At 44.4% G+C, this 13,066-nt stretch overlaps 1 protein-coding gene across 8 annotated transcripts in view; it reads left to right on the top strand.

The window, feature by feature from the left end:
* Positions 1-13,066, top strand: part of SASH1 (SAM and SH3 domain containing 1) — a 284,627-nt gene that overhangs the window by 254,313 nt on the left and 17,248 nt on the right. For all 8 annotated transcript variants that reach the window (XM_074368199.1, XM_074368200.1, XM_045524749.2 and 5 more), the window contains 6 exons: positions 5,065-5,139; positions 6,622-6,765; positions 9,946-10,081; positions 10,871-11,040; positions 11,780-11,989; positions 12,799-12,949. In XM_074368199.1, the coding sequence (XP_074224300.1) occupies positions 5,065-5,139; positions 6,622-6,765; positions 9,946-10,081; positions 10,871-11,040; positions 11,780-11,989; positions 12,799-12,949 (886 nt within the window). The remainder of the gene's footprint in view (positions 1-5,064; positions 5,140-6,621; positions 6,766-9,945; positions 10,082-10,870; positions 11,041-11,779; positions 11,990-12,798; positions 12,950-13,066) is intronic.

Below are 13,066 nucleotides of genomic sequence, written 5' to 3'. Positions count from 1 at the left end.
GAGCGCAGCCTGTACAGCCACCTGAACCTGACCCAGCTAGTGCGCCCCGCCTCAGACAGGACGCTGAGCAAGGCTGAGAAGCAGGACCTGAGGCGGTGCTTGCTGGAGGAGGAGGAGGAGGCCAAGAGGAAGTGGGCCGCCACGGTGGACCGCTGTACTAAAAGGGTTCTCTTGAGAATCCACCAGAAGTCCGTGAGTCACCAAGATGGTCACGGGGACGGCCTTGTCATTTCTGTGATGTGCAGTCAAGCATTGTGGCCTTTCTTGCGTGGATCCCTCCTCGCCCCTTCTTGTGGTCCATTCCATCAGCACCTCAAATTCCTCATCTCCCTTTCCGTTAGGAATGTCTTCCCTCCTTTCCCATTTGCCCTCTTGCCAGTTGCAGCTGTTCGATTTTTAATTAGAACTGAACATTGAAGCTGACCCAGAGGAGGGCTCCCAGATTACAGAAGTGGGGTCTGGCCTCCTTCTAGAAGGGGCAGTCTTGATTCCCAGCCACCAGGTCACTTGACCTCAGAGAAGCTGACTCAAAACAGAAGGATATTTTGCCCTCAAAAGAGATGCTTCTTCTCTGAGTTAATTAGAACAGTTAGGAAGCAGCTCGCGGCAGAGTGCCGTCAGCATTAGCACCAATTTGGTGATTTGAAAAACGTTGTAAAGTATATTTCTTTTATTACTAGGGGCCAACAGAGAGTTCTTAAATCTAAAAGAGAAAAAAAGAGCTCATTTGTTTCACTTAAGAATATTTGATGTGCTTATCTTTTTAAACAAAAGCCTCAGTATTTAGAAATATCTTCCACTGCTCCATAGATTTGAACATAGCAAGGAGTAAAGTACTTACTTTCAAATAAGAAAACGGTTTTCAGCTTTATTACCGAGTTATTAGAGACCTAGTAAAATTTGTTTTTCAGGTAGGACTTACATTAAACGAGAATATAGGTATTTTCTCCTGAAAGTCCTACCCAACTTTTAGTTTGCACAAGAGCCCATATAAAATGGTGCAGGGCAAGGAGGAACTGTGGGCTTGCCTGCCCTGCTGGCCCTTGGCACCCACCCCGCTTAATCCACTGGGGGCTGCTGGCCCGTCCCCTTGTGAAGGTCTGAAGGAATAGACTGCACTGCCGCTTCCTGTGGTGGAAGGAACTCCCAGAATTTCTTCACATTCTTCCCCAGATGTAATTTAAATTCATTCAGTCAAGTTCTGCTTTTGTGGGAATGGAGGCTGATTGGCCAATGCCTTCTGTAATATGACCTTCTCTGTTCCGAAAGTATGCTTAGGTCCCTACCAGCCCTTAGGTTTCCAAATATTCCCACATGTGTTGCCTTTCTTGCTAGATATTGCTTTCCTTTTTTTTTCACATTCTTACAAATCTTGCAACACTTTTAGTATTATCAGCAACAGCTTTTCCTCTGGCTCTTTCTCCATCATGGCAACAGTTTCAGTTGGTTTTGTTTTGGTTGCATAATAACAGTTCTTTTTATCACTCATTCAGTTCTGACCCACAGATCTTTTGTAAAATACTGTGGCGACCCAATCTTGGTTATCACTTGTTCATCTGGGTTCGTCCACCTCCGTACCTTTTGACGTGACCTTAATGGGACAGATCCACCTCTTCTCTGGGAACCGATGACTCATCCCCATGAGTTGCAGTCACGTAATACTGAGAATTTTTCCAGTTGCACGCCTTGAGTTGCTCATGTGCCCCCTCGTAATATTTATTGCCAGGTTAATGATATAACTTCATCAGGACTTTTTCTCTAGAAGTTGTATTTCTAAGATTTGGGCCATTTGTGGGCCATTGTGCGCACACTTCGGCCCGTGATTAATTCTTCATTGACATTGAGTATGGACATCTGGACAAGCATGTTTTCACATACCAATTTCTTCCCCCGTAAAAGTGGCACTCTGTAACCTCTGTGCCAAGTACAGGCCTGAGGCGGGATATTTTTAAAGTCCTGTGAGCTTGAGGCAGTATTGGGCGGTTTTAATACCTGCTGAATTATGTGTTCAGTGCTAAATTAGAAATTTGCACATACCATTGCTTGTAAGTATAATTATACAATCAGGAAAACAAAATATAATTTTCTAATTATTCAGAGAACATGGGGGAAATAAGTGAACAACCGGAGGTTTTTTGTTTGTTTTTGTTTATAAGGGATTGGGAGAATTTCTTTGGTTTGGTTAAAAAGTTTTTTCCATTCTTCTTGTCACATATCTTTCATTTTATTGAAAAGTATAGTTTCCTTTATTCTTCAACCTTGATCTTTTTGTCTTTCAAAAAATGCCATATTTGCTTGACGAAACCTCAGGGAAATGACAATGCTTTGTACTCCCTGGAAACGGTCACTTGTCTTGCTTTTTTATTTGGTCATTCAGTTTTTGTTTGGGGGAACAGACATGCATGACGTTTTGGAATTTTGTCCATTTAAAAAAATTCAACCCCCCCCCCCCAAACATGTTTTCAGCTGCATGACCATTCCATCGACTGGCTCTCCTCACCCACAAGCATCTATCTGAAGTGTTCTTTTCATTATCTGTACAGGAGATGTTTGAACTTGGAAGAACCTCATTTAGGCTTCATTTATGGTAGACCACCAAAGTCAAAGATTGGTTTACTTTCTTGTACTAGTCTGTCTACATTCTGTTATCTCTGTCGAAGTAGTGCTGCTTTGAGAACTCCCTGACAATACAGAAAAAGTTAAGAGATTCATTCAAGTAGTGCTTGCTGTTAAATTTTGCTCATCCTCCGTGAATAAAGAGGAATCAGTTCCAAATATCTTAGCCTATCACTGGGGGAGGTTTGAGTTGGTAGTTAAGAAAACCAGTCCACCCTTTACACTAAACTTTTTATTTTAGGAAGAAATGCAGGCACACATGCATAGGAAGACATAAATGAGCTTCTAATTTACTGCAGTTATAGTTTCCACATAAATTCTTTGTCAGTTATTTCATATGCATCAGAAATAACATTCTGGGCTCCAGAGCTGCAGTGGAGGCTGGAATTCAAAGCGGGGAAGAATGAAAGTCATAAAATGACGAGGCATCTGGACGCCATACTGTGTCTGCAGAGCCCTGAGTCACAGGAAAGAAACTTGAATAAAATGACTGCCTTTGCAAAAAATGAGAAAATTTATTTGACATTTTAAGCTGGAAAGGGAAAGTTAAAGTTAAAAATTAGCCTTGAGAGATAGCTGTAAAGTTGCTTGCAGATCAGGGGATTTGGTGAGTGCTTTCGTATACAGAGGTCTTTCTCTTTGGTAGGTCCAGTTACATTGACTGTAAGAGAAATCAGATTGTCCACTGATGTTTCATGTAAAATTAGAATAACATGCATCGGAAACTGTGTCCATGGTCGGTTATTCAAAACAGCAGCCACAGCTTTGATGCGGGGGAATAACAGCTGTGTGATGTCCTGAATGCTGGGCATCCCGACCTGCCTCCCGTCACGCTTCTGCATCTCCTGCCTGGCCTTTCCCTCTGCCACACCTGCCATCTCTCTTTTTTTTTGGCCCATTCCTGGGATTGCCCTGGTTTGACAGTGGAAGCTTCCAGAATGTAAGGCCCAGAACTAAGCTCCAGTTCTTCGTTTGTCTCTTTAGAAAATTGACTAAGCCTAAACTTCAGTATAACCGTTGTCAGGGCAAGCTACCAACTTCTCAGTGTCGCCTTCACGAAAAGTCATGGAAGAAACTAACATCCTCAGCGTATCTGCTTTCTGTGGGGCCGTGGTACTACAAGTCTCAGATACAGGATAGAGAGTATTTCACTAATGAAGAAAGGAAAGCTCAAGAGAGTTTACGTACCTTACCTGTAGTCACACAGCAAGTTAAGTGGCAGAACCAGGAATTAGATTTCTGTCTGGGTGATTCCAAAAACCTAAGCATTTAAGGATGTTTCCACTTGCTCAGTTCTGTTAATACATGTATCTTCGGTGTGGTGATTTCACATAAGCAATGTCTATAGCATACATTGTGCTTTTTCTGTTCATGTCCTCCATTTAATAGCTGTTAGCTAGAGTGCTGTGAGAAACAAGTAATACAGAATATTGGAACCCAAATCTGTTACTCAAATTTTATTACCAGTTGCTTAAAAAAAATCAGTTGCAGCAAAAATCAGTGTGTCTTGAGTGCCTCCATTTTCTTAAAGATTTGGGGGGTTTGTGGGGGGAAGTGGTCCTTGAGTAGCTTTTGCTAGAAAAACAGCAGAGAATTCAAACCAAGTTCTGGAAACATAAAAGCACAGGAACCAGCAGTTCCATAAAATTTGAAACCAACTGAAAGGATAATAAAGTTTTCATTCTTTATACCGTCAGTATTTCTCCCACTGAAATTGAGGAAGTGTGGTCAGAAGCAGTCACAGAATCACCCTTTTTCTTTTTAGGCAAATGTGGTGTCTTGACTTCATACACTCTGAGGAAAGGGGTCGTAAGTTGGACAGTTAGATAGGAAAGTTATCAGCATTTTTGGCTAGGTCAGGGAAGCAATGAGTGAGTAATCCTCTTGGCTTGATTGGACTCTACTGTAAACATAACCTTTCTCCCTCCATCTCAGCGGTTTAAAACTAAACAAAAGAAGAGTCTGTTGGGAAAGCCTGCTGTCGGTGGCAGGGCTCTGCAGGACTTCAGATCTGGGTTTCAAAGACCACTCTGAGCGCATAATACATGTTTCCTCATTCTCGCTACTGGATGCAGCCAACAGTAAGGGGGCTGGAAGGGAAGTTCTGTTGCTAAGAGACAGGGAATCTTAGAGCACTTAACACATGTGTAAGTTTGGGGTTTTGTTTTTATTTGTATTTTAATCAGTTGGTTCTCGCATATTAAGGGGATTCTGAACCTCTGGTGGAGGCAACAGTTCCGCTGGCCCGTGGAAGGGCAAAATGAGTGACGTCTCCTTAGAACATGAATCATGTATTTTTTTCTTCATCATTTCTCGTTTCTTACTTTCATCCCGTAACACATTGTGATTCAGTGATGTCCTGCAAACGGGAACTGTGTTGGGCTGGTGCACTTCTGGCCGCCTGAGGTGTAACTGGATTATTCCTGCTCTGCCCTCCCCTTTCCACAGAGAACCTGCAGTTTTGGAGGATTTGACTTGACAAATCGTTCTCTGCACATTGGCAGTAATAATTCTGACCCAATGGTAAGTATGCAGCAGACGGAAAGCCAGAGGTTTGGGTTCAAGTGATGTGTTGCCATAGTTTCACATTTGGTATCTTTGAGGACTGATACCTTTTCCTTGGGGATCCAAAATCACCTTTGGAGAGAAGCCCTATTTCAGCCACCATCTTAAAGACTCTTCTCTGTTCCACATGGAGTGAATGGTGACCACCTGTGGCCTCCATCTCTTTCCCTGTGGGAGCACCAGTTCTTTAATGCCTTGTCTTCCAGGTTTCTTCAGGTCACAAATCCAGATGAGTTTGGTTTCCATGGTCTTAGTCATTTGTGCACACGGGCTTTTTGTTCACATTAGTTGTAAGTGCATGTGACCATTGGTTACACACAGGTAGTGCCACAGATGGAGCCCTGTGATTCGGGTTCCAAGACTATGTGCCAGCATTTCTGAAAAACAGCCTTATCATGGGCCAAGTGCGTAGCCTTGGACTCCGCCTAGGTCTTTATGATCTGGGGTCTCCTGAAATGAACCCAGTTCCCTTGGGGCCAAAGCAAACCAGACTCCTTGAGGGCCAAGGTTACTGCCTCCTCAGACCTGCCTCCAGATCGCAGCCTAGGGATGGGCCCCGGTGTGGTGTACAGTTTCTGCTTCCTACCGTTTACTCTCTGGGGTCCTAAGGATATAGGTGAGTTTTCCATATAGTCTTGTTTTCCCGTTGTGCATTTTGTCATGAGACTGTGAAATTAGAATTCTGAGCTTTATATTTGTTTATACAAATGATCATGTGTCAGCTAAAGCACCCATCTGTTTGAAGTGTGAGAATTTCCTGGAATAATAAAACTTATTTGGATATCAAATTTTATTGATTCGCAAACCAGTGATTTTATGTGGTCAGTCTTTTAAAAACTGAAAGTTTTTTTTCCCCCTCCTCGGAGGAAATTTTTTTTTTCAATGCAAAATAGATTGAGAAGTGACCACAGTCCAACTTGTTCAGAAAAGGAAATTTACACGCTTTCGGGAGCTGACCACACGAAGTGCTGCAGTATTATAAATCCGATCAGATGCTGGACGTCTAATGAATGACATTTGCCGTTTGGTTCTTACCACTTCCCTAGGGTGATTCAGTAGTATTACCCTGCTCTTCTTCCCTGCTGCTGGGATTCAGTGAACAATGGCTCGTCTGCATCACTCTTTACTGATGAAACACTGTCCCCTTGGATATTTTAAATGGTGGGAAAAGATATAATAGGAGAAGGATATCCTAAGATTAAATAAAATAAAATGACTTACATCCCACTTTAAATAAACAAAAGCCCTTTAGTCAGTAGCTTTTAATTTTTAATCGAAAAGATAAATAACATAGCACTGAGTTAACATAGAAAAATGTGAAGATCCTGGGGTGGGCCAACGTTTTTCTGAGACACAGAACATTTATGGTTTGAATAATAAAACCTGTTTGGGGGCTGCATTTTCTGTGATTAAAGATACTTACAACATTTTGTTTTACAGAGTAAAGAGGGCGATTTTGTGTACAAAGAAGTAATCAAATCACCCACTGCCTCCCGCATCTCTCTTGGAAAAAAGGTGAAATCAGTGAAAGAGACAATGAGGAAGAGAATGTCTAAAAAATACAGCAGCTCTGTCTCTGAGCAGGTACGTGACGGCTGAGCAGAAAGCCCCGTTGGTTCTCCCTGACAACAAGGAAAGCTGAGGATGGTCAGTCTGAGATTTTAAAAAGCTGCTAAATACATTCATTGGTGTTAGCCAATCCCCAGGACCATGCTTGGTTTATGTAGACAAACATTGGATTCAGCAAATGTTTCTTAAGCACTTAGGGTCATCCGAGCACCATGCTCAGTGCTGGGAATACAAAGCAAGGGCCTGCCGTCTACCTACCGATGAGAGGAAAGACCGACATGTCAATAAATGATTGTTCTTTAGTGCCTTAAGCACTGAAAATGAGACCACAGAGGAATGGCTTTTTATTTTCTAAAATATCCCTTGCTCCAAAATGGATGTCACCAGAATCAAACCTAAAAAAGACACTCAAGTTTTCTTAGACAGCAGACTTTTTAAATAAATGTAGCATAAGTTGTTCTAGAAGCACAGAGCAAACTCAGAAAGTGCTTCCTGGCTACAGGACTTACATAATCACCGTTTCTGCGGGGGTGTTTTCACTGACTAGCCCCATCTGCAGCTGTTGAGATATCACAGAACTGACGCCCCTGCCCTGCTTCCCCGCTTTTATAATTTCATCTCTAGGAACATGACCAGTTTGTATGGGTGGAGGGAATAGACATTTGGAAAGCTGGGCCTTGAGGTAATTTTGATTAGATTTTCAAAACACTTTCCTCTGGCACCTTTATAGTATTCATTCTGTAGTCTGTTGAAGTCCCTGTGTGTGAACTGGTTACTTGAAATATGTAGGTAATGCTGTTATCTGACAAATAAAATAGCACGGAAAGCAGACATTTTTGCTCAGCTGCTGCCCTCTGGTGGACATAGTTAAGAACCAAGTATCCCCGTGTTTGAATCTCTGAACACCAGCAAGCCAGCCTCCCGCATTGTGATTCAAACAAAGCCTGCACAACATTTTCAGTTTGTTACAGTGGTTCTCACAGGCCGTGGTAGAGAGTGGTTTTGCTTTCCCACCAACCCCAGGGCATTGGCTGGGGGCATTTTTGATAGTTGCAGCAAGGTTGGGGTGGTGTTGGGTGCTACTGGCACCTAGTGGATAGAGGTCAGGGATGCATCTTATAAAGCACAGGACAGCCTTCCACAGCAAAGAATTAGCCATGCAAAATGCCGATAGTGTTCAGGCTGAGAAACAGTGGCTTGTTAGACCCACAGGGAAGTCTGGGCAGCCTCCAGTATCTCTTCTCCTTGACTGTTGTCCCTTTGGGTGTGGGAGCAATGGTGATTCTATATTTCTGCCCAGCAATGAAGCAAACTGTGCTCTTCTATGAAGTAGACACCATGCCAGCGAAAGCAGTGCCACAAATTTATAGCACTTTATTTAGCTGGCTTTTCCCCCAAACTCAAACATCCACTAAAAGCTCTTGTAAACTTACATTCCTAGGGTTTTTCTGCTTTATGGATCATGAGCGTAGAACTTCAATGTAATTTTGAGCATTTTTCTATAATTTTACCACTATTTAGATGTCTTATATTTTTAGTTCTTTTTTTTTTAAAGCAGACATTTCACAGAAGAAAAAAAAATAAGTCATTATAATGCTTTTTAGAGAGAGGAAATTAATGTTGTAAGGCTTTCTTTTTTTTTGTTCCCCTAACTTTTTAGTAAATACACCAACTATTCTGATAAGGATTTTTCTCTGCTCTGTTCCTACTATATGCCCAGCGTCTGGAATAGTATCTGTTCTCATAGACAGTCAATAAATATGTGATGAATAAATTAATAATTTTTAAAAGTATTTGTGAACATATAGTATCAGAGATGTGTATTTCATATTGCTGTTTTTCAAAAGCATTTTGAAAAGACTTTAATTGGAAAGATGGCTTATTTTATGATTCAAAAGTAGGAGTGAAAACCTACTCAGGAATTCATCCTTTGCCGCTTCAGTAACTTCCTGGTAATGCACTCTGTTTGCAGTTGTTGAGGTTGCTTGCTTGCTTTCCTTAAATGTAAAGCAGAAATGTGTTTTGAATCAGAAGCTGCCCTTACTATTGTCCTTAAAAGTTTGCAGGGCCCCGCAGAACCTCGTCAAAGCCCTTCTGATGATTCGGCACTATGCAAATAACAGGTTTCCTTTAGACGGTTTTGTACTCCTGTGGCGGTATAATATGCCAGAGAGTTTTCACTCTGGGCAAGTCAACCATTCTGACTGCAGGCTTTTGAAAGTGTGATATTGTCCGTCTGTATAGTGCCACGAATCAAACAACCGTGCTATAGTCACATGTGTAAATGAGGGGCTGCCCAGCTAAGGATATGGTAGTTACCCCCAAAATGAGAAGTCGTGTTAGGTCACTGATGTCAGCATTCTGATCTGAAAGCTTTTCCCTAACAATACACAAAAGAAGTGAAAGAAGCTAAAATCACAGGGTGACTTATGGAAATTGTATTATAGTCAGGAAAGAGGTATGCTTGCTGTACAGTTGACCCTTGAACAGCACAGGTTTGAATTGCACTGGTCCAGTTATAGATGGATAATACCATAGTGCACACAATCTGTGGTTGTTTGAGTCCCCAGATGAGGAACCACAGATAAGGGGCTCCAACTAAAAGTTATACTCGGATTTTCGACTGCAAAGAGGGTCGGCACCCCTAGCCCCCATGTTGTTCAAGGGCCACCTGTGTATCTGGATCCTAAATTGGTATTTTAGTAGCTAATTTCAATAATCTGTCTTAAGTAGACATATAAGAATTTGGCTTTTTTTTTTTTTTTAAACAAGGAATACATTTATTTTAAAGTGTAAATATTTCCCTTCAAATAGATTGAATGCTTTCTGGTAGAACATCCGGATAGTACATTACTAGTGGATTGTATTTGATCTGCATTTGAAGTCCAGCTTTATTACTGGACTGGGGAGCAGGCTGATAGTCTCTAAGCGTTTCTAACACAATGTTTTGTCTACAAGGTAGATAGTTTTTCAAGAATATCTATTTGAGCATGGAAAATAATTCTTGAGTGTTTAAATAGTTACACGAGCCACAACTTTAAGATGAAGCAAGGATACAGATGAAAAAGGAGTATATTGGGTAAAGACGGGGTATACAAGTGGATTTGATTGATGTCATTGAGGGCTGAATTGCTGTGAATTTCACAAGGACACCTGCCCACTCTGATAACATAGTTTTGTCGAAACCCATTGCAGGATTCGGGCCTTGATGGGATGCCTGGCTCCCCTCCGTCCTCTCAACCTGACAGCGAGCACGTGGACAAGCCCAAGCTCAAAGCCGGAGGTTCTGTGGAGAGTCTGCGGAGCTCCCTGAGCGGGCAGAGCTCGATGAGTACGTCTAGTTGGTAACCACAGATGATTTCCTCTGAGTCAAAACCTGACTTCTACCAAATGTCAGGTTCAGGCAATTTAAAGATAAATAAGACCAAGTTCCGACCCTTAGGGAGCTGTTACAGAGACAGGCCTGACCCCAGAGTCCTGTTTGTTCGGTAGCAGACGCACAACAGTGGCACAAAAGAGTGGGTGATGAATTTTGGTCGGAGAAGAGGGGGAAAGCACGTCAGAGGAAGAACTGGAGAATGGAGAGGAATGAGTCGAGGGGAAAGGCTCATGAAGATGGCCAACAAAACAAGAGAATTACTAATGTCATGGAATCGAAGGCTGTTCAACCGCTCCCCATCCAACAGTGGTATCGGCCGAACACCGTAGGGAGAGAGACCAAGTTTAAACCCACAGCTTTCAAAGTACTTGGCCTTGGGCAAATTACTTGGCCTCTCTGGGTTTCCTCATCTGTAAAATGCGGAAAAAATAGTCTGCCTGACAAATGGGAGGTTTCGCATGTTAGGGGCTGGCGACGTCCTCCTCCAGGGGGTCTCCCGGATTCCGCGGTCATAAAGATAATGTGCTGGAGTCCCCTGTCCAATGAGGGGCTTGACTGGGGAGAACAGTCAGAGAGCTGGGAGCTTCCCCCGGACTCTGCTCTGGTCCTGATGTCTGGTTATGGCTCATGACTTCCCTCCTCTGGCCCTTACTTTGCTAATCTCTGCTGCCTCCTGTGCCCTTCAGCTTTGCTGTGCAGGAGTCTGTATTTACCTGTGTTCTTCCTGTTTTCCCTGTGCAGGTGGTCAAACAGTGAGCACCACAGATTCCTCCACCAGCAACAGGGAGAGCGTCAAGTCTGAAGACGGTGATGACGAGGAGCCCCCCTACCGGGGCCCCTTCTGTGGGCGCGCCAGGGTGCACACCGACTTCACACCCAGCCCCTATGACACAGACTCGCTCAAGCTCAAGGTGTGTGTCTACCTGGCCTCCGTGCCGTGACACCTGGTTCTTTGTTCCCATAAGAGGTGTTCTTTTCTCTCTGCTGTTGAATGTTGGGCTGTTCTGGTGCAAACTGGCCAGGGTCTCTGCTACCTTGATAAACCGGGCTCTTCTAAGAGTGAAAAACAAAGCAGAGAATCGGCCAGCATTTGGGGGTAGAGGTGGGTCTCCTGTTAATCCTCTGTTGTCACCACTTCATCCCCTGGCCCTGTCCTCTGATCTCCGCTTCCCTCCACAATCCCTTTGCCCTCCCCGCCTTTAGTCTCTGTGCTCTCCCTACTGACAGAACATGACTGGCTTCTCTGTGATCAGTGGCATTCGTACGAGACAAATGGAGTTCCACAGAATGTGTGAAGTGAGTACAGGACAGGGATTGCCACTGATACCTGATTGGTGGGACAGTCTTTCTCTAAGAAGTAGGAACTCTCTGGACGAGGGCAAGGGCATTCAGAGAGCCAGGTGCCCACCTAGCCGCGAGCACTGGGAGGGACCTCAGACACACTGTCCTGTGGTGCAAGAGGAATCCAGTAAGGTCAGGAATGCCCTGTCTGGCCCTCTGCCAGGCTCCCAGTCGTATAAGGTGACTCGTGGAACCCTGATTCTGGCCCTCATAGTGTCTTCACATCCACACGATTAACACTTCTGATTGACTGATGGTTCGCGCATGGAAATGTACCTAATGGAAAGATCTTTGTTTCCTGGGCCACAGAAAGGAGACATCATCGATATAATCAGCAAACCCCCCATGGGCACCTGGATGGGCCTGTTGAACAACAAGGTGGGCACGTTCAAGTTCATCTACGTGGACGTGCTCAACGAGGAAGAGGAGAAGCCCAAGCGCCCCACCAGGAGGAGGAGGAAAGGAAGACCCCCCCAGCCCAAGTCGGTGGAGGATCTCCTCGATCGCATCAACCTCAAAGTCAGTTCTGTCCTCTTCTGGCCCACGTGACCCCACACTGCCTCCTCCTTCCAAACTAAGCGAGCAAGGGCACTTTCAGGGAAGGATAGGAGTGACCTGTGTCATCCAGCAGGGGCGGCCTGTGGCTCTGATGTGTCCGCATGACCCTACAGAAGGCGTTGCCAGCACTGTAATGCTGCCCTTGACCTCCGCTGGCAGCAGTGGCATAAACCTCGAGTCAGAATTTGCTCCTAGTCCAAACAGCAGCCTCCAAAGAGCAGTGAGCTTTGAGCTACTACCTGGAAGGGCTGTAAGAACAAACTCCTGGCTCCCTGGTTGGCTTCACAGAGGCCATGAAGGGTCTCCCTTCCCTCCTCTCTCCCACCATTACTCCCAGCACCTGTTATGGTGGGTCTACAGGGTGGATTCTGTTCTCTTGCAAAACTGCCTTGCTCCCAAGGAAGTCACAAGTCTTTCTGAGCTGGATTCCAGTAGCTCTAAATGAAAGAAGAGTCTGCTCCACTGAGCCCTGGGTGCTGTTCCAGGCGTCAGTTCGTAGCAAGGGCACAATTGACATGCAAGCCAGTGGAGTCCATCTCAGCCTGCAAAGTACATCTTCTTAATCCGTGATTAGTTCAGGGCCCTGTCTGCCTGCTAAGCTGTAGGATGGGGGAGGCACAGAACATGTTACAAAGGATCCTTAATAACTTTTCTATTAGCGTCAGAATGGCTATGGAAAAAGAGTTTAGGGGTTTGAGGCTGGTTTTTTGGGTCATGGATCACATGGCTGGGCCTGCTGACTGACTTCTGTCCTCTGTCCCTCCTCACAGGAGCACATGCCCACTTTCCTGTTCAATGGCTATGAAGATTTGGACACCTTTAAGCTCCTGGAGGAGGAAGACTTGGACGAGTTAAATATCAGGGACCCAGAACACAGAGCTGTTCTCTTGACAGCAGTGGAGCTGTTACAGGAATATGACAGTAAGTCCCTCCCAGCACAGGGGTGTTCACTGTTGGAGCAGCCACGTGCTCAGGTCACCAGCAGGCATCCCATAAGCAACTAGCATATGCTTAGGTCCCTGGAGTCACTCATTGGAT

This window comes from Camelus bactrianus, chromosome 8, assembly GCF_048773025.1.
Source record: "Camelus bactrianus isolate YW-2024 breed Bactrian camel chromosome 8, ASM4877302v1, whole genome shotgun sequence".
In the NCBI taxonomy this organism is placed as follows: domain Eukaryota; kingdom Metazoa; phylum Chordata; class Mammalia; order Artiodactyla; family Camelidae; genus Camelus; species Camelus bactrianus.
This window is presented reverse-complemented; position numbering and strand designations above follow the sequence as displayed.